The sequence below is a fragment of the Brachyistius frenatus genome, unplaced genomic scaffold, assembly GCF_029030835.1.
Source record: "Brachyistius frenatus isolate BFR_SWC_R1_liver_20210118 unplaced genomic scaffold, ASM2903083v1 Contig_73, whole genome shotgun sequence".
NCBI classification, from domain to species: domain Eukaryota; kingdom Metazoa; phylum Chordata; class Actinopteri; family Embiotocidae; genus Brachyistius; species Brachyistius frenatus.
The window spans coordinates 387,501-409,704 of record NW_027210672.1 but is presented as its reverse complement, the minus strand read 5'-3'; the positions used below and the strand labels follow the sequence as shown (position 1 = coordinate 409,704).

Genomic DNA, 22,204 nt, shown 5'->3' with positions numbered 1-22,204 from the left:
AATAAGAAGTGTGGAAAGTGAAAAGGGAAGGATTTAGTTTAAACCTCTGACAAGAGGGCATTAGAGCCCGAGGAGGAAGGGGATGAGAGATGTGGATGTTAAGTTTTTTTTTTTTTTTTTTTTTTTTTTTAGAGGAGATTAGGTTTAAGCCTGCGTAGAAGATTGTTTCTGAGAAGTTTACTTCAAAAAAAAAAAAAAAAAAAAAAGGTTACTGCAGGGCACTGGGAAAACCAGCGCGTGAACGTCGTACCCTGCTGGGTAGGTGGCAGCCCCTTCCTCTTGTCCCGGCGCGTCAATGTGAATCAGGGTGAAGTTCTTGACGATCTCCTGCATCTCCTCGAACTTAAACAGAGGAGAGAAGCAGCTCTTACCTGCCGGAGAGAAAAAAATATATATAAGGAGAGGGAAACAAAGATGAGGGTGCCGAGAAGAAGTCAGGAGCAAATGAGAGACTCGGAAGTAAAAAAAAAAAAAAAAAGAGAGATACTCACTGTCCAGACCCACGTCGTGGAAGGTGAGGATGGCGGGCCTACGGGTGGTTCGTGTGCCGTGCAGGGTCACGTGCAGAATGCCGTGTGGGGTCTCGACACTGTGCTCCTGTAGAGAGAGAAACAACATTTAACACGACAACGTGGACTTTTTTTTTTTTAAACATACGTATCAAGAGAAACATTTTCTGTCTTTTGTTGCTTTTTCACTTTTATTCCAAAACACAGCATTTAAACTTTCACATTTTTTTTTTTTTTTTGTTTGTTGGTTTGTAACAACTTCATCTTTAAGTGTCGCCGGCGTTTAGTGATATTCTGAAAATTCTGTATCGATCTGTACTCAAATCTCGACGTAAAATTGGGGAATTCTGTATTTGTATTTTAATGCCGCTTTCAAAATAAAAGGCACTCATTTTTTTTATCCAGCCTGTAAACTTAAAGAACAGACGAGGTGATCCGTGGATACAAACCCATTCATGTCTTGCTGCATAATGCACTCCTCTGCTGTCCTCTCATGTCATTAGTTTGTTCCAAATAGTCACTTTCACCAAAATAAAGCCACAGACTTTCCAATCTGCTTCTGTTTAATTCGAATATTTTCCCAATTCAAGTGATAAAAGAACACAAAGCTGCTGCGGAGCCAATAACAACATCCAATAATTAACTGTAGTCAATTCGTATATGAAATTAAATTAGGTTTGATGAATACAATCCAGCCTCACTATGTGCTTCGTTCTTACCTGTCCTTGGTCCAGGAGTATCCTCGCAGCCAGTTCAACATCCTGGGACAGATAGAGGAGGTGGGGTGGGGTGGGGGGTTGGGTTCATTAGCATAAGGTGCACAATGGACATGTGATTTATTTATTTTTTAACATTTTATTTTTTAATGAGCGAGGAATGTCCCTTTTTTTTGCCTATCAAGACCAAAAGGCCAGACAAGAAGCTTCATAAATTATTTGAATTTGTGATCAGTCATCTTCACTCGTTTAATTTCATACAGCTTCTTAGTGAATGAAATTGAATTCTTCTTCTTTTTTCTTTTTTTTTTTTTAGTGCGTATTAAAGACAACAAAACCTACAAGAGAAAAAGTCTCTCGCCTTTTGTTGCTTTCTTCGACCTTTTGATGTTAAGTGAAGCCTCGCTTCCTAATTGACTCCCACAACAGGCTGGACGGCCGACATCACGGAGAACCTCTCCACAGGAGCAGGTGGTTGTTGGCATGCCGGGCTTTAGAGTCTGACTGCGGGGTTTTAAATGCACCGCTCATTTGCATCCAAGGATCCATTTGGTTCACTAATGAATTACTAGCCGTCGCAAGCTGTTAGATTAGCAGTGTGAGAAGTTAAAGTGTGTGTGTGTGTGTGTGTGTGTGTGTGTGTGTGTGTGTGTGTGTGTGTGTGTGTGTGTGTGTGTGTGTGTGTGTGTGTGTGTGTGTGTGTGTGTGTGTAGTGTACTAGAGTCCCGCAGGTTTATTGACTGGAGAGATCTTTCAGACGGGGGACTGAACGATTTAACACTCACCCAAAGTAAAACACTTTAACACTTAGATTTTCGTCGTAAGCTCTCGGTACCAGGAACCTTTATGATTGCGGCCCCTGTTGTTATTGTCGTGGTGCTTGTTGTTCCCCTCTTTGCCCGCCAGGTGTCGGCAGCGAGGAGCGAAGCGCTCTGCTCTGCAGCGCTACATCTGCACGGCAACATCAGCGCAGCAGAGCAGAGGAGCTGCCCTCGCTCCCTCTGGGCTTTGACGTCAACCCGGCAGATATGAGCCAGCGCTGCAGCTGTACACAAACACACACACACACACACACACACACACACACACACACACACACACACACACACACACACACACACATATATACAGGACGCGCATTTGCGCACACACACAGTCATGCACATATGTGCTTGGAACACATGTTGTCACACGCAGCCTTTGCACCGACTCAAACAAGGACACATGAAAACACACACACACACACACACACACACACACACACACACACACACACACACACACACACACACATACATATACATATGTTGTGGCATATCTGTGGTTTCAGATCATGTACGTGACAGCCATGAAATTAGCGTGTGTTTCTCCACGTTTGGACCACATTAAATCCCCCTTTTCTTTTTTCCATGCAGTTTATATGTAAATCAGTGTGCATACATCGTGTGTGTACATTTATCTACGCGCGTGTGTGTGTGTGTGTGTGTGTGTGTGTGTGTGTGTGTGTGTGTGTGTGTGTGGCAGCATGTCTGACCTTGGTGGAATCAGCCTGACCCGTAAGTAAAGGCTTCTCCTCCGTGATGGCGATCTCCTGCATTTCCGTTGTCATGGTGTCACCTCCTGTTAGATAAGAGACACGATAAATATCCTTAGTCAAATACACGGCAGTACACGGTGATGTGGGAACATGTGTGTGCAAAACACACACACACACACACACACACACACACACACACACACACACACACACACACACACACACACACACACACACACACACACACACACACACACACCCAGTGATTAACTACTGTATGGAGCCGTTCTCCTCTGGGACTCTGTTTGGACTGTGGGACCTTATGAAAGTTAATTAGTAATTAGTGCCGGCAGAAATGAACAGAAAAGGATTGTGGGACAGCAGAGGAAACAGCCAGAGGAGAAAGAGGAGGGACATATCTTTTAAAAAGCACGTATCAGATGTGCGTTCTGGATATTTGACAAAAGAGAAAGAGGGGGAGAGAATATATCGGTAGAGACGTGATGATATACTGTGAGAGGAGTGAAAGGATGATGAAGGCAGGTGGAAAAACTGCTACATGACAAGAGAGACAGTTGTGAGAAATGAGGGGAGGGCCGACTGGGACAAACACGAGGCTGATAAGGATGAAATGAAGCAGGGAGGGGGGGGGATACATTACTTTTATATGAGGGAGGCGAGTCGAGCACGCCTCTCCGTTTCAGACGCCTTTACTTCCCGTGATTTACTGGGAGCTCTAAATGTCGCGGCCCGAGGGCGCCGCCAAGGTGGTTGTTCAGAGAGGAGGTTGATTTCATTATCCACAGATCTCTAACCGCAGCTCAGATAGTTTCAATGTTCTGTCCTCTGAACGTTAAAGTGCTGCTTCGCCCCTCGGCTTCCTCAAAATGCCGTGAACGTCAACGGACTGTCGCGGTCAATCAGTCACGGTGACGAAAGAATTATGGAGTGACGTTAAAAGTTTCGCTTTGAAAAAAAAAAAAAACTGAGTAGGGAATCACTGGCATTGAAACACACGCAGTGGAAAAAGTTGTACCGGCACCGTAGACTGTGTATGAAAGTGGACGTAGCTTCCGGGTCCGACAAATGAGGCCGACGCAGAAGTGCCTTAAGCTGCAATACCAACGAGGGCCACTAGAGGCCGGCTCCAAAAAAAAAGCCTGAAAGAATCCCGTTCAGCTCCTTTAATAAAATTCAATCCATTTCTTCCACGAGGTATCCCAGGTTTTGCAAACTAAAGTTACTCCTCAGAAGTTTTTCTCGCGGTCTATCTGAAAATAACCCTGTCATTAATTCGAAACTAATTGTCAAAAATCCGTTTTTGGGGGCGTGTCTGTTTGATTGACAGGCCTGTGCTGCAGTCGGGTTTCTGCTATCGGTCGACGGGTTTCCAATCAGATCGAGTCAGATGTGAATGCATGTTTTTCAACGTCAATCTTCACATGTTCTCCTCATGTTTGTCTGTTTTCAGTGGCAGTTTTTTTTTAAATTAATTTACACAGTATTTTTTTCAATGTCACAGGTTTCAATGCCAATCTTTGTTTTTTTTTTTTCAGTTCCAACTTTCTGTCACCGACGGGAAGGATTTGAGGGGCGGCGCAATGAGAGAAGGACTTAATAAGAAAATTAATTAATCATGAAGTGCATTTCAGTTTGAGGGTTTTGTTTCTCAATGACAAACTTGAATGTCACTGCTCGAGCCCCGTCAAGAATTAGTTATGTGAAATTTATTTCGCCATCATTAATATTCTCATTCTGCATCAGTGATATTTATCGCCTCAGATTCTCCATCCAAAACTATTCACTTTATTATATTATATAGCGTTATATTCACATAAATGAATGCGTAATAACCAGAAAATCCCCAGTGTCAGTTGTGTACCATTTTTCTCTCAAGACCTTTAAAATCGCCCCCTTTAAAGAATCTACATATTTAACGTTACACAGTGAAGCACTCATTCAAATAAGGAAAAAAAAACAAAAACATTTAGCCATCAGGCACTTACTGCTCACTACTTACAAACACGTCCTCCTTTAGTTCCTCACTGCATTATGATAAGCTGACTAAATCACAGCTCGACCTAAATTGCGGTCTGTAACAACAACACACCGGTGGAAGCTGCGATGTGCGGTGGCTGCGTCTGGGGAGCAGGAGTCCTTCTGTTTGCTTTTCGCACATCGGTTCAAAGCCATCTAGACAAATTGTCGTTTAGAAACCAGGCGAACATGGTTGATGCAGCTGCAGCCGTGAACGCGGGACGTTTTCAGAGTAGGTCTGCACGCGCGCAGCGGCTTTGCGGTGTTCTTCGTCCTCCTCTTGGCCGTTTTGACTGCATCGCTCTGATTTCTTTTACGAGTATCACTTGGCATTTGTTGTCTTTTCAGTGACAAAAAAAACAACAACAAAACAAATCCCATAAAATTTGAATTTGCCCGTATTTGTTGAGGCTGAAAGGAAATATTAAAAAGTTAAGCGTGCCGGCCCAGGTTGTAATTGTGTCCGTCTGACAGCATTATGTTCAATTTGACATTTTAAACCGGAAATGTGGGACCTTTAAGCGTCGCTGCTCGTCGTGTGTGAGCGCGTGCACGAGTCATGCTCTCATAAACCGATGACTGTATTCTGTCCTCAGATTTTGGCATTACATCAGAGGGGGCAGCAAGGCCTGTGTGTGTGTGTGTGTGTGTGTGTGTGTGTGTGTGTGTGTGTGTGTGTGTGTGCATGCATTCATCAGAAAATGAACTGCTGCCCCGGAGGGGAAGCTGCGTCTCTCTGGGTCGCAAACGGAAATGATTAGTCACCATTGTTCACCATCCATCTCTCCTGCCCTCCTTTTACATTCATCTCTTTATTAGTCTTGCCCGTATTGCATTTGTCAGTGTGTTGTTGTTGCTGCTGCTGCTGCTGCTTGTGTCTCTGCGTTGCTCCCTGCCTTTGTTTCACTGAACGTCAGGTTCAGAATAAAAGGCACGCTGCAAAGCAGGGGACTCCGACCACTAACTCGCAAGCCAACTGGTAGGTCGTGAACACAGGCTGTATATGAAAGTGGGCGTAGCTTCTGAAAAATGAGTCTGAAGTGCCTTCAGCCGTAATACCACTAGAGGTTGGCTCCATAAAGCCTCCGGCTCCATAGATCCATCTGAGAATAATCCCGTTAATTAGAGAATAAGCTTAAAAAGACAAAATCCCGAGTAAAATCCTACGCCAACCCCACTGATGTATTTTCTAACTGGCCTCCGCAAATACTCCCGATTTGTCTTCTTCATCCATCGCTCGGAGAGAACGCCGTCCGTACGCCCCGCCGTTGGTCCTGAATCCTGCGCTGAGCCGCACTGTTGCCGAGTCGTGATCGTTTCCGCCAAAAACAAACCAAAAAAAGGCCCGAACAAAGAGTTAATCACCTAATGCCGAAAATCCTGCCGATGGATTACAGCTGACTGATCTTTGAACCGATGGATATCAGTCGGCAAAACTGTATCCAAATCCATTTCAGTGCCGTAACTACCCATCAGTTTCATTATCAATTAATCCACTGCATGGAGCCTGGCTGCAGTTCAGACAGTGTTTTTGTGATCACGTGTCCCGTCTACCATCCAATCACGCTCGTCCACTTTACCGTATGTGACACTATAGGTGGCCCGTGTTATGCTTCTTTTTTTTTGTTGCTCTGCCCACTGTCAGCCTTAGAGATGTAATAACCTCAAAACTATTGGAACGTGTAATGCACACGTTTCTTAAAGCCCACAGCAGTTGCTTCAGAAATGTCTTTTTCTGACGGGAACATTTTTTAAAAAAATCAAACAGTTTTAAATCATTTAAAAGAAAGAAAAGTGCCAAAGCATCACATTTTAAGAATGTGGAGCCTGTTGGTCGTGTAGGCTGAAAAATGAGCTAATCTTTCATTTAAATCATTCTCAGTTTATTTTCCGCTACTTGGATAATCAATTGAATGACTGTTGATTGAAGGAAACGTTATTAACAACTGTGATTAAAATCCCCAAAATTGAACAGCTCCAACTTCGAACTTCAAATATCTGCTGGTTTCCTTTAGGAGAGACTTGATGATTAATCTATGAATAAAAAACATCAACCATAAACCATGAAAATCTTCGTTCGCGCTCCGAGTAGTCGAGTAAGAGGCTCTCAATAGAGCAGAGGAACTAACAAACGGCACAAGTGGCAGACTATCAGGAAACGCCAATTAAAGTGGGTCGAGATAAAAACGACAAAAGCAGCAGACTGCGACGAGAGGATTAAAACCAACGGAGGTGTCGAACCGACCAGATGGGTTGAGTGAATTACACGCCGTCCGCACAGAGAAAGCAACTTCGCTTAAAGTGTACTGTTCAAGGTGTGAAGACGGAGGATCAGCTCTGGTTGGAGCGGTCTGACATTTCAAAACGGTTTGAAACCACGTGTATTTTTCAGTGAATTTCTGGGAATAGAAATGTGGCAGGAGAAGTGAGGGGTGAGGACTTTTCAAATGCTCTGGTGTGTCTCTAGTCATTATGTAAACATCTGAATCTTTGACCCAGACGATACAGACACGATCACATCTAAAAAAACAAAACAAATGTCCAGCGGGCTGATCGAGCCTGTTTCTGGACTCTGGTTTTGCCAAAGACTTTGATGGCTCCGCTGCAGATAATTTGCCTTCAGCACATGCAGGTGCCTCCGACTTGTTATTATACTATTTGGAATTCACCGTTATTTAAATCAATGTTGACCGACATCAATGAAAGTGCTTGTGGGACTTAAACATAACACAAAGCGTCCTGCAGTTATGTTCAGGGGTTTAAAAACAGCGACGGGGTATTTTCTCTGTGAAAACAACCTCTTGACGCTGAACCAGAACAGAAAAGTTACCAACCAGCAGTGACGTCACCCACCGGTCTGTGAACCGCCGTTACGAAGTCTCCAGTTCAGATCCCGGCGACGTTGCCAGGCGATAATTCGCGAGAGAAGTCCTTTTAGGAGCCAGCCCCTAGTGGCCCTCGGTGGTATGGCAGCTTATGGCACTTCTGCATCGGCCTAATTTTTCACACCCGGAAGCTTCGTCCACTTTCATATCCAGTCTGTAAATGTAACCGGCTTAAAAAAAACCGAAACAACCAGCTTAAAGATGCTAAAACGGTAAAGGGAGCGACGGGGTGTGGCGTTAACTCTCGAAGTGGTTTGTCTCTACTGGCAAAGTCTTGTCATTACACGGAGTTGCTTTTTCTAATGTTAATACATAAATATTGATTGGTGTAGCTGGAAACAATTAACGCGAATTAATAATCTTTTGAAATCAGCATGTTACGATGTCACTTAACTTTCGCACTAAGTTTACGTGATGAAAACCGATGCTGCTGAAAGCGGCAGCAAAAAGCTGGTAAGCGGACTTTGAGTTATTCATTTATTTAAATTTTTTTTTGCCACATTACTATTTCCAAGGTCAATAATGAATTTTCTAAATGTTTTTCTAAACCACCTAATTAAATTTATTATATATATATACATATATATATATATATATATATATATATATATACATACATATATACAGTGTACATTATAATAATTTTTTTTTTTTTTTTTTTTTTTGCTATATGAATAAACTCTAGACTTTAGTAAAATGCTTAAAGATCATTTATTTAGTACTGTAGACATAAAAAAAAAAACCTCAACTCTGCTCAGTTATCTCCTGCCAAAAGCCCGCAGACAGACAAGGTGCTAGAAAACGCAGTCACATGACCACATTGTGCTTTAAGCAGCATCGATACGGGTCTCGCCTAACTCGACCATAATATTTAATCTGCTCACACACACTCTTTCTCATACAGTTTCCTGACGCTGTAACGTTTTAATCAGCCTAACTCCCTCCATCATCCATCATTCTTTATGTCCGCCGCGGCTTCTCTGAGTCGGCGTGTTTTCGAGCGTGTGATAACCGCTAAACTGCACAGGAGGCACCGTCTGTCACCACGGAGACAGGAGCAGAAAAGACAGAGAGGAAGAGACAGATTTGCCTGAAGAGTCAAGAAAAGGGAGGGAGGCTGAAAAAAACCCCAACTAAAAACAGATCATGTTGTTGGAAAGAAAAGACAAAAAAAAAAAAAAGACAAAAAAAAGGGAAGTAAGCCCTGCGTCTCTTTTGCTTCTGCTCTCCGTCCACATTTTCATCGGTCAGACACCAGTTGTTCGGTTCATCTGTCGCGACGGAACAAGTTCCACGTCTCAGATTTCAGGGTCACGGAACCGCTCCGGCTGCATTAATCCAAACTTCTTCTTTTTTTTTATGCACGTTGATAGTCAAGCAGAGCGACGGCGTTTCATTCGTTAGTGTTTCGCCAGCCGCCTCAATCCAACATGTCACAATCTTTTCATGTCAATCCTTCCTGTCACTCCTCCTCCTCTTCCTCCTCTTTTTATTCCCTCTTCATCGCGCTCTGTCACGCTGACTCCATCTAATTCGTCCTTTTGACGCGTTGCAATGTCGCCGCTCTGACTCTGGATTCCAGGCTTCCAGCAGTCGCATTGGAACTTACTCAAACAGTCGAAGTGTTTACATGCAGATAAACGCCGCAGCCACTCGGGGGCGGGGGTGGGGGGGCGGGGTGGTGGTGGGGGGGGGGGGTCGAGACGCCCACGAGTCCTTCCTGCTGGTCGGTATCAGGGTTGAAGCCGTTGTGTTATTGCGGATCCGTACTGGATAGAAGGAATTGACCAAATTTTGTTCCTGTACTCTACTTCGTTTTGACCGTCTTCCAGTTAAACTTTGGTTTGAATGAACTCGGTAATTTAAGATTTTTTTTTTTTTTTTTTTTTTTAATCAGGACTTTCTGTATTTGGATTAAGCGGTTTGCAAACAATGATGTCATCACCTGTAGTCGGCTGTGGCTGTTATTCACACTGCGTAGGATGTACATGTGGTCAGTTATTTGGGGTAAATATCAGGGACGTGAGAAAATGTTGATAAGCTGGAGTATGGAAACGCTTCAGTTGTACATTTCCAGCCTTTTTTTTTTCCCCTGTTCGTTTACACTCTTGTGTAATTTTTTTCATTTTATGAAGACTTCTTTGTGAAGCGTACTGGAACCACGCCACAAAAAAAAAGAGACAAAGAAATCAAATTGAATGAAAATAAATGATTGCGATATTATGTGTGGCATGAAATCAAAACTTTTTTTTTAAACACGGTCATTAATTAACAATTAATAGTCTAGAAGCACACTGTAGGTTGGTGGCAGACTGGAAGTTCATTTTGTTGCGTTTCAACATGCGGACTTGGACTACGACAGTTTTTTGCTATAATTCGATTTAAAATGCGATATACCGGCACGTATCGACGTATCGCAGCTACAGATTCTTGCCGGTGGACAGCCCCTAGGAAATACGCACGTGGCATCTGAACATTTAGTTATATTAAGGGACTCGGATCGGGTTCTGCGCCGCGAATATAGTGAGTCGAACGAGGTAATAATGGAGATTAACAAAATTAATTTAAAAAAACACCCCGGCGTGCTAGAAGTTTGCCGTCTGAAAGAAAATGTGGATACGAAGTGTGAGACTGTTCCTGCATCCCGTTGGCGCGAACCGGCTTCACTTTTGTCTTCTTCTGCCGACTCTGCCAGCAAAAGCATAAAAAAAACAAAAAAACATTGCAACCTGACTAGAGGAGCCTCGCGTACACACTTTGTTTTGCGTCTGGAAGCTGAGCCGCTAAAAGATAAGATTTCCAAAAACTACAGCTCGAGCGACAAACACCTCGGCGGAGCTGGAAGTCTTCTGGTGCCGCGTGTTTTGTGAGGCAACGTGAGACTCAAAACGTCCGGCCAATAGTTTCGCAATCGGCCGCTGGCACGTCGACAGTCCGATGTTTTTTCATTTCCACTGATCTGTTTGTTTGTTTGTTTTTTTCTGTCGGCGTCGTCTTCCTTCCTCGTTGGGTTTTCGATATGTAACTTATTGGACCAGAAGTTGTCAGAAGGGGCGGCGTGTTGTCTGGTCGCAGGTCCGGGTTAAAGCTTCAATTATTATATTACCATCACGCATTTCTCGATAAGAGATGTTGCAGCGCTTCATCTTTAATCCGTGTCTTTTTGCCAGCAGGCTCGGTTGCCAGTGAAGTTGGACGTATGAGAGTTTGTATTCCTGCCATCAGAAGAGGCCATTTGTTACATGGTTTTTTTTTTTTTTTTTTCTCATACAGTTAAAAAAAAAAAATAAAAAAAAACTTTCACCGTCTGGAAACGGAAATGAAAAAGGGCTTCAAATTCAGCCATGAAGTGACCAGCTGATAGAACAAGCTGCTGTCAAACAGGGAAACTTCCCGACTCATCCTTTTTAAAAATGTCTTTTTATCTCAATCTTTCTTTCTAACTGCACCGCTCTCTTCTTCATCTCTCCGTCCGGCGTTTGTCGCGCCGCTGACATTTCACTCGCTCTCGGGTTTCCTGCCGGTCATCGCTCGCTCGCTCGCTCCTCGTTCTCCGTGTCGCCGCAGGTGTTTGTCTCGTCCCCGCCATCCTCTTACTGTCTCGCTCTTTCGTCTTTCTTTTTTTTCCGCCACCCGAAGGCGAGTGAAAAAGAAAACAACAACAAAAAAAAGAAATAGGCAAACAGTTCAGCTGGCAGACTCGCCTCTTTCATTTTACACTCTGCTGCCACCGGTGTTTGCAGCTCGGAACAAAGAGGCACACACACACACACACACACACACACACACACACACACACACACACACACACACACACACACACACACACACACACACACACACACACACACACACACACACACACACACACACACACACACACACACACAGACAGACACACACACACACACACACAGACACACACACACACACACAGACAGACACACACACACACACACACACAGACAGACACACACACACACACACACACACACACACAGACAGACACACACACACACACACACACAGACAGACACACACACACACACACACACACACACACACACACACACACACACACACACACACACACACACACACACACACACACACACACACACACACACACACACACACACACACACACACACACACACACACACACACACACACACACACACACACAGTAAACAGTAGTCTGAAGTAGGGCACGGAGCATTAAGGTCACCGACATCGACAATGTAGGCTGAAGGCCGAAGCGCTGGAAGGTTAAACTTGTGGCATTTGGAGGATGTGCGCGGCTCAAACATGTGAAGGCGTCGCTGTCGTCGGGTTTAGAGGTGACGAGTCGTCCGAGATGGACGAGGTGGGCCATTTACAGCGTCACTACTTCTTTTCTTTTTTTTTTTTTTTTTTTTTTTTTTTAAATCTCTTCGTTACTTTCTGTTTTGGTGGGAAGTATAAAATATGTATATCGGCTTAAAGACGGAGTGCAACAAGTATAACCAAAACAATGAGGCAAAATTACCGCTCTAAAGCTCAGGGACACGGACACACTCTCTGCAGGTTCATCACAACCAGTGACCCGTTTCATGTCGTCACATGATTCCTTGTTGAGATGAAGGTATTGATTGGCGCAGCTTTAGAGAGCGACTGCTCGCAGGCTCACAATGCAGTCACCACTTTTCCTTCTCCCGTACACCGAAACGTCACGCTGCACCGAAATGAGCACAAAACACACCTGGAAGGAAAAAAAAAAATACAATCTGAACAAAGAATGAGTGAACAAAAACGGCCTGGCGAAGACTTGGATGTCAGGGACACGCAGGTCAGAGTGGAGTGAGCTTTCAATCACAGCTCGCAGAGCTTTTTATAAAATAACAAATCTCTTCAGAAAACACGCGATGGGTTAAAAACTGTGTGTGTGTGTGTGTGTGTGTGGGGGGGAGGGTCGACAGTAGATGAATTGCGCAAGCAATGCAATCACACAAATGTATCGCCCTGCTGACGCACACACACGTATAAATATATATATATATATATATATATATATAGATGAATATATATATAGACGCGGTGGAGAGACCCAGGTGTTGTTGAGGACGTAAACACTCTCAGGAACGAATCTGTTCTCCGTGCTGAAGCAAATCCTGTTGGTTTGCGGTTGATTCACCGCCGTCACACCTGGACACCACTGGGTCCGGTTTTGTTTTGTGGGGCTCCGCCCGCACATCGCAGTCGCGTCCGCCGAGGTCGAACTTCCTGCTTTGCGACTCGGCACAGTCACACGGAGATGAAAAACAGATGGAGCAGAAGGTCCTGCTTTTCACTGCGTTCTCTCTGCAGCTCCACTGAGACGGATCGGGATTTCTAAATATTTGTGTCAGTTCGTGTCTTAATCCCCAAAATCTGACCGATCTCCAGAATCACAGCAAAGGTCCTTTTTTTTTTTTACCCCCCGGATTATTGTCTTAATCGTGCCAACGACGTGAATGTCGCACGACAATGTGGGGAATCTTTGTTGTTGAAATTCAAACGTGGCGGGACCTGGATGTGAAGAGCGGAGCTGTTTCCCTTTGTGTCAGTTAAATATGAAACGACACAGCTGGGCGGTGGACAGCTCAGCACGAAGACCGGAAACAGCAGGAAACGGCCGAGTGCCGGAGTGAAAGCGGGGAACTTGTTTACTGGTCAGAAACGGACCTTTTGGGGGTCATGTTGTCACTGTGAAGTTTGAAACTGATGTTATTTTTTTGTACGAGCTCGCATGCCCGCGTGCACGTCAATCTAGATAACGACGGAGTTCGGCCAAATTTGCCTCCGGTGACTTTTGTAAGGCGGCAGCGATCCAACTTCTACACGGAAAACTGATGGAGATTCCTCGGATGAGGCGGCAGAATGCATCGGGGCGACGCCGGAGACTTCAAAGACAACAACGCGCAGGTTTTTATGAGAATTGACTCGTTCAAGCGAAGAATTCAATTTGCGCTTTCGTACGCCAACAACAACAACAACAACAACAAAAGACCTCACGGCAGTTTGCATTTGAACTTCTGCACATTTCTAAACGCGTCTCCTGCAGTCAGCTGAAGTGTTTTTGTTGTTGTTGTTGTTGTTTTGTTGTTGTTGCAGCGTCCGCCGGACAAAAACACGAGGGGCAGAAAAATGAGCGACTGAATGTCTGGCGAGAAAGGAAGCACAACAAGCAGCCACCATGGCGACCCGGAGAGGAGCCAAAGCTCTCCTCGTCCCCGCGGACCGGCCAAGCCGAGCGCTCACTCTTCCCCTCTTTAGAAAGAAAGAAATTTAAAAAAAAAAAAAATAGAAGGCTGTTTTTCTCCCCGGGTCTCTCGGCCGGATCGGTTCGGTGCCTCTTGTCTCTTCGTCGTCCGTCACTCAACCGCTCGGCTCGTCTTTTCATTTTCAGGCCGCCTATTATTCCCTCCTCCGTGACCTCACCTCCACTCCAGACAGACAGTCTGTCTCTCTCTGTGTGTCTGAGAGGAGGTGAACTTTGACAGCAGGGAACGAGCCGACGGCTCGCCGCCCCCCCCCCCCCCCCCCCCTCTTCCCCCCCGGAACCATCGCCGACAGCGACGGTTGTGAATTTGAACTCGTCGTTATTACAATAACTTGGATCACCGATTCATTGTTAAAGTCACGTGTTAAAATGAAACTGAATTAAATTACAACTGTTCATTGCGGCGAAGTGAAATAAAGACGGGGGGTGGGGGGGGGATCTTTCGATCGCTCAATTTGTGGCTTGTTTCTAAGTTTGTGTAACGCCCGTGGGGCCGAGTTCACACACAATAGTCAGTAAAGTGCATTTTCCATCACTTTCATTTAAGTCAATAACATAATCCTGCTATTTTCAACAGTTGTTCCGGGTCACTCGCCTCGAACGATATTGTCCGATTTCAGTCACATGTTCCTCCTAATGTTTGAGAATGAAGGCCTCGTTAAGAAATGTTGGCTGTTTTCTGCCGACTGAAATGCTAAAAGGCTTTTAATTTGAAACAGATACAGGAAGTGTTGAGTTTGTGTTCCCGGCAGAATGCGGGACCTTTAACGGGGCAAATGGATCGAGAGAACTGGCGAACATTTTATTACCTCGCTTCGACCTCACCTTACACTTATGGACGTGACCGCCTGTCTACATTTGGGGTGTAGTGACTCTCACTGGCAGGAAGGGGGAGACACCAGTTCCACACCGCAGGTTTTAAATCATAAACTTGGCCACACGACGGCTCCTCCCACACGTGGTCAGGGCTTCAGCTGCTCACAGTAAATGGAGCAACTTTATTCGGACATTAACAGTTCACCGCTAAGGACCGTTCGTCTCTGACTTTGTGCGATCAGTGAGATTCCCCATTTTCATTCATGTCTTTGTTCATTTACAGCTTCGTGAAGTCTTAACGCACTGAACCGAAGACGCGGAAACAAGCGCGCGTTTCCCGTTTTTTTTTTTTTTTTTTTTTTTTTTGCTCCCGTCTTCTTCGTTCATCTATGAAATTCAGATTCTCCCGGCGGTCGGCTGATGGGCTTTCTTACTTTTCCCTCTCGATCGCTGCGCGAGCGGATCAGAGTGAAGCACGAAGCGAGCCAGCAGTTAAACCCAGAGCGATGATGTGACGGTACCAAAAAAAAAAAAACCCACAGAGGTTCATCTTGTTCAGGTTCGGATCCGTGAGCGTGAAGTTCAGCTGCATTCAAAAAAAAAAAAAGAGAGAGAGAGAGCCGAGACGGATTCAGACGGCCCGGTCGATCGTTTCGATTCTGGTCGTTGGCCGACAGACGACCACACGATCACAGTCACTCAAGGACGCATACCGTCGCGCGCGCACACACACACACACACACACACACACACACACACACACACACACACACACACACACACACACACACACACACACACACACACACACTAATTGACCTTCAAGCTCGGGTAAATTGATATGTGGGAGCCATTGGCTAAGAGCTGATGGAGATGAATAGCCCGCTGATGGTGTGCTGATTGCTGCTGCAGCCAAAGATAGAAGAAGCGTTTGTACAGGCAGCAACTCCCCCAACATTCAGCATCAATAATACATCCTGACCCCGGCACACTTTTTACGTGCGTGTAAGTTTCACGCTTAAAAACCTGTAACTTTCCCGCCTAGCCAGCGTGGCTGTCTTCGCGTTTTGCTGCGGCGGACGGGAGTGTCTGTGTCACACTTCGCCGCGATACCGGGTCGCTTTTAATAAATGCAGCGTCGGCATTTGAGGAACCAATCTTCTTCCACCTCATCGTAACGCCATCGATAACGTTCAACCTTAACGGCTTAATGGTTTCAGACGGCCAGCGGTCGCGGTCGAGGCCGCCGGCCACCACCACCGCCGCCTCTATTATTTTCCACGCCAACGCGGCAGCAGTCGTGCCGACGCGGTCGGACATGTCGATCAAGAGAAACGGTCCGTGACCAACTTCAGCTTGTGTGATTATCATTCCGGGGCAGTAAAAAAAACAACAACAACAACAAAACATCCCTAAAAGTGTTGTCACTGAGTTGACAACAAACTGCCGAGTAAAACATTGTCGTTGTTGTTGTTGTATGGCATCGATTTAGATACCAAGACGACAAGGTCCAAAAGTAAACAGTGTGCAGGGAGGAGCGTCCGCATACTTTCGGCCGCATCGTGTTGCAACCTCCGGTCACAATCTTCCCTCTTCGATGACATTTCAACGTCCAAGTCACACTCACGCCTTTTAACGAGTCACACAAAGACGGCCGCCGGCTCCCGCGCCTTTCGGTCGTCACCTCTCCTTCCTCGTGCTCTTCGCTTACGGCTCCTCCGGCGCCATAAAAGCTGATGCCGTTTAGGACAAGAACGGGTTTTCTTGCTTCGTCAAAAAAACAACAACATTTAATTGGAACAATTATTGCACATTTTGTGCAGAAACACGAGGTGAAATGATGTCGAACAGTCGCTTGCTGAAGATTTAATGAGGGGATTTTCTATGTTTGTGGTCGATCACGAGGGTGAATGAAATATTTATAAATGAATAATAGATTGGATGTCCAGACTCAAAGGCTAAACATCTCCTCCTGTGTTGCGGTGTCTTCTTGTCACAGAGCTTGTAGCTGATAAAAAATAAATAAAGCGATTAGGAGTTATTACTACAGCAGAGACCAAACTGCATCGATGACTGTATTCTGTGAACAGTTAATGACGGCTGATACTGAAACAGGAAAATAATTCAGGGAATGTCTCCACTCTCATTTCCAAATTTAAAATGAACTGAGGACAGGAGTGAGTCATGGTGATTCACCAGAGGACACAGGAAACATAATTAATCTGTTCCACTCATCCCGATTGGAGCTCAAATACTCGGTTTTATTAATCTGTGATGTCGTTTTTAACATGTTTGTGTCTGATTAAAAAGCGATGAAAGTTTTTTTTGTCTTTTCAAAATACAGTTGAACAAAAAGATGAACACTTCACACATCCAAAAACTGGTTTATCTCTTCTTCCAACTTTGCCAGGAAATTCAGGCCAGCTGAGTCGAAGCCATCGGAATCTCCTTTTTTGAGATCTAGTCCAGACTTTCTTTACTTTAACTACACTTTTACTTGACTTTCTTTTACTTGACTTTACTTCACTGATCTTTTCTGATCCATTTTTGTTATTGTTTTTTTTTTTTTGCTGGCTTTTGGTCTATTCAAATACTAGGCCTGCAATTACCAACTTTTTTAAATTTTTTTATTAAGCTAAATGTCAGTTTTGTAAAAAAGAAGTCCAAAACCAAATACTATTATTATAAAAAAGGACACAAAAAAACAGTAAATGATCATTTTAGAAGTGGAAAGTATGATTATATGACTGAAACAATCAGGACAGAACTAACATCTGATCTGATCGAGTACTTGCCCTCTGGTGATTACATCTTTTTGAATCGGTGTCAAATTCACAATGAGGATCATTTGATTCGTTCACTGTATCAAACATTATTATCACCATGACTTGTGATTATTACTGAAGCCGGTTGAAAACGTGAAATAGTTGACGGATAAATCCGTACCGCTGTTCTCAAACAACCGTCCTTTACCGTCTTACAGCCGCACCTCGACTTGGACCTCCGCCGTGGCGCCATCCCCTGTTGCTAGGAGACGCGTAACACAACTGCGGACTGTCTTCTCAACGCGACTGACTACACCTCACACGGTCGGGGTAAGTCCCAGCGGGGGTGGAGGGGGGACACACAAACGTTACCCCTGTGCTGTTATGTAACACACACACGCACGCACGCACGCGCGCGCACACACACACACACACACACACACACACACACACACACACACACACACACACACACACACACACACACACACACACACACACACGTCGCCTCAGACCGAACGGTTCAGGTACACGAACGACATCCGACCTGAGAAATGTGAATGGAGTTCGGGCAGAGTGCTCGTCTATAAATAGGGTGTTGTGAAGGCCTGTTTGGACTCGTGGGAACAGACAGGGCATTGTGCTGCCTGGCCTAGCTCTATCTGGCCTGTGGCCATCAAGCAAAAAGATTGAGCTGCCCCCCCCCCCCCCACACACACACACAGGCCTCGAGGCTTACATACGCGTACTTCTTTAATCTCACGCACCTCCACAGTGTCAAATCCATACGCACTGACCCAGATGCTGTTACGCTCATGTACACCTACACGGGATATAAAAATACAAATCCATCTTTCTTTTCTTTTCTTTTTTTTTTTTACTCCGACCAATACTTCCCAGACACCACCGTTGGCCAAGACACGATGACAGTTCGGATGAGGAACGCGCAAAAAAAACAAAAACAAAAAAAAACCCTCCATTGTTACTCACACGGTCCGAATTTATTCAGACGAGGCTGATCTGGAGCACCTACGCGGCCGAGCGTCGTTCCGCGTCGTGTCAGTCATCATCTAATGCGCTTCACCGCACGGCCGCGCATAAAAAAATACAACCGAGCTCACGTTACAACAAAAAAATAAAAACCTGGTACGAGTGTGTACGCTGCAGCCAAGCAGAAAATAGACAGCAGGAGTCGTATCAACGTCTGCGGGCCTATCCTCGATGCTTAGACACGGGAGCGCTTTTAATATTTAAAGAACTTCACAGTTTCTAGGAATGAATCTGATCCGGAGGAGCCGTGGAAGAATGTTTTCAGCTTCTTTTCTTTCTTTTGTTTAACAAATTTATGAAGATCTATTGACAAAACTACATTGAAAATAATTTGTCTTTTTAAGTGCTTTGACATGCCGACGCTCGGAGTGAAATCGCTGTTCGCAGCCGGGAACGTAGGTTCTGAGTGGGGGAGAAAAAAACCATCCAAGCTGTGTTTGGTGTGCTCTGGTTGCCGTCCAAAGGATTCATTTTTAGTAGCTCGTGAGAACAAATGTCAATGTTTGTTTTCCATTTTTTTTTTCTGGCGCTCTCCTGTGTCACGTTGGCCAGGTTTTATTATCACACCGAGTCTACTGTCAACAGAGAAGAACCGAGGTTTCTGTTGGTGCCGACAGGCAGGAGTGCAACACGAGACGATGTCGGTAACAGTGGCTGCGCTCAGCTGGGCCGGACGGGATGCAACTGGAGCGTGTAACTAACGGCAACGTGTTTTTTTTGTGTTTTTTTTCTTTTTCTTCATGCAGCGCATCAGTGCATTTTCATATATCTAGATTAGTGTCTTTTAGTTCAAACCACAAGTTATATTAAATTTAAAGCACCATCTCCAAATTAGTTATGTTATTAGACAATCTAATAATACTAGTAATTAATCCCTTGGTCTGTAAAACATCACCGAATAGTCGGAGGGGGAAAAAAATCAGGAGAGTTTAGTGCTTTTTGAATGGGAGTCAATTGGAGCTAGCCACCTAGTGGCCCGCCGCGGTATTGCACTTTAGGTTACTTCCGCGTTGGCTTCACTTTTTAGACCCGGAGGCTGGAGTCAGTTTTCATACAGCTACAGTTTATGGTTCCTTTAAGATTTAAAAGCTGCATTCTTGATATTTTTGGCCACTTGGAGGCGCCGCAACAAGCCGAAAACACAAACAATGTCCAAGCTGAGAAAAAACAGCGAACAATAAAAACATCCAGCAAGCACACGGAGTTCACTTAAGAGTCGTGTTTTTAGGCACTCGACGAGCGTCAGTCCAACATTTACCCTCCTTCTAACTCTGCTGTCGGTCTCCTCGGCTCGTCGCGAGCTTTGTTCCGTCTGCTTTTGAAGCCGCGGAGGTGCTTCAAATTTGGTCCGCGTCGGTTTTTTTTTTTTTTTTTTTCAGAACGAGAAATGGATTAAAACAGACACCTCTGCTGCAAACGGACGGCGGCCCTCAAACCAAGCAGGGAGCAAAACTCCAGTTCTGAAGAGGCCATTAACACCCACAGACACGAACATCAGCTCGGTTGCAGCGTTCCTCACTGAAACACCATCGAGCGCGCGCGCACACACACACACGCGCACACGCACACACGCACACACACACACACACACGCACGCACGCACACACACGCACACACACACACACACACACACACACGCGCACACACACGCACGCACACACACACACACTACTACTACAACCATACTTTGCATACGAACACCCCCCCCCTCCCAACGGCCGGGCCGGCCCCTTCGATCAGAGACGTGTTCGGTCGACACCTCGACATAAAGGACAAATATTATTTCTGAGCAGTCGAGATGACAACGGCAGTCAACTCGCCCGTTGTCCTGGGAACCGAGTCCACCTCTGAAGCGTCGCTCGGAGTCCAATTATAGCTGTTTCACTGGCCCAGTTTGCGGCACATCCGCACATCCATCTAACCTTTCAACGCCGCGCTCGGTGTCTGGAGCGAGTCGCGCAATTTGGGTTGTCGGAACGCTGGAGAACATTTGGTCAGTTTGTCACGGACGCTCGGTTAAAGTCAGGAAATGAACTCCGTCATTCATTCGCTCGTGTTTTTCCACAAATAACCGTGATATATTTTGGTTTTCTGTCCGATTCGGGACGCATGTTTGGAGACTTTCCGGTGTGTATCTACTCTCCCCGGCGCTGAAGGTCAGAAATCAGCTTTCAACCTCAGCCACCCCCCCCCCCCCCCCCCCACACACACACACACACACTCTTGTACAGCCACAACCACTCGAACAGGTGAAGCATATTCCCGGCCGTCAACACTGATGGATTAGCAAACACCGCGGGAGTAAATGTTAATATTGGAGGAGTAAACGGGCGAGGTGGCAGTCCGAATATGCTCGAGTAGGTTTCCGCCGACAGCCGAGGAAGTGCGTTCTGTCCTTTCGGGTAAATGGGACAAACAGGCAGTTGCGACTGTTTAATGTTCAGCTTTGTCTTTACTCTGCCTCTCGGAGGAAACGCGCCTCGCGCCGAGATGCGACGCGTTCATTGGTAATAACACCTTTCAGACAGAGGGTGCATGCTGGGAAACCCGGTGGCCGTCGGGAGTGCAAAAGGTCAAACCGTCACTGAACGAACAGTCCGGCGAGGGGGCGGCCCGGGTCTGCAACGAGGTCAGGTTGGTCAATAACCAGCAACGAGCTCGGTGGTGCAGAGAGAATGAAACGTGGCTGCTGAGGCTAACGAGCACGTCCATAGATTTTGAAGCGATTTATTTATTTATTTTTGGTCTAAAGAGGCCCGATGTGGAAAGGCTGGTTCGATCGTGGTTTTGGACGGCTCTCTCGGCGGATTCAGACGTCGCGTGCCGGCTGCGGAGGAATGGTGTCAACAAGTTGATCTCCTTGGATTACTAGTCCGGCCCGGAACGCGAACGCTCGGGAGACATCGCATCGGGCCGGAGGGGCGACCGTTCCAACGGGAGGGGGTTTATATTTGGCCCTGACAGGACGCGTGTGACACGACCCCTGGAGAACCCCCCCCCCCCCAAAAAAAAAAAACAAAAAACACCCACAATAAATCTTCCGCCGCGACACGTCAACAGCGCGCGACTCATTCATAATAACGACGTCCTCCACGGAACTCGGGCTCAGGCGAGACGCGGTCATTGACCTTCGGCAGTCACGTCATTCGTACGCAACGTCGAAAAACAACTTTCTGCGTCTCGTGCCGAGACTTCATTTGAGCTGATGGAAAGAAATGTGAAATCAATCAAGTGAGGAAATTTGGCTTTTGTAGTGCAAATTCACCTGTAAACGTGTGGCATTATAACCATGTAAATGTCCTACAACCTGTTAGTACACGACTGTTTGATGGCGTTTTATATCATATCGTTTGTTTTGCGTCAGCTGTGAGGAAGTGACACCCACTTCCACGCCCATATAAGGCCGGAACGTTAGTTTGGGTGTGTGTGTGGGGAACGGAGGGGGGGGGGGGTATGATTTCTATCAATTAGGTAATTCATTCTTATGTTTTCTTTATGCAGACGACGCCATCAATCCACGTTAAGAGGAGGCGTTTACTGGTGCGTCAGTGTTACACAAGACCGACAATATATATATATATATTAAAA

General features: G+C 45.6%; 1 protein-coding gene across 2 annotated transcripts in view; it reads right to left on the bottom strand.

The window, feature by feature from the left end:
* Positions 1 to 22,204, bottom strand: part of ndrg2 (NDRG family member 2) — a 33,067-nt gene that overhangs the window by 7,444 nt on the left and 3,419 nt on the right. Inside the window, exons 2-5 of one of the 2 annotated variants that reach the window (XM_069707953.1) lie at positions 2,760 to 2,845; positions 1,229 to 1,270; positions 492 to 597; positions 251 to 371 (exon numbers count right to left, since the gene is read on the bottom strand). In XM_069707953.1, coding sequence (XP_069564054.1) covers positions 251 to 371; positions 492 to 597; positions 1,229 to 1,270; positions 2,760 to 2,834 — 344 coding nt within the window. In that variant the 5' untranslated portion in view covers positions 2,835 to 2,845. The remainder of the gene's footprint in view (positions 1 to 250; positions 372 to 491; positions 598 to 1,228; positions 1,271 to 2,759; positions 2,846 to 22,204) is intronic. The other variant, XM_069707954.1, reaches the window with a different exon arrangement.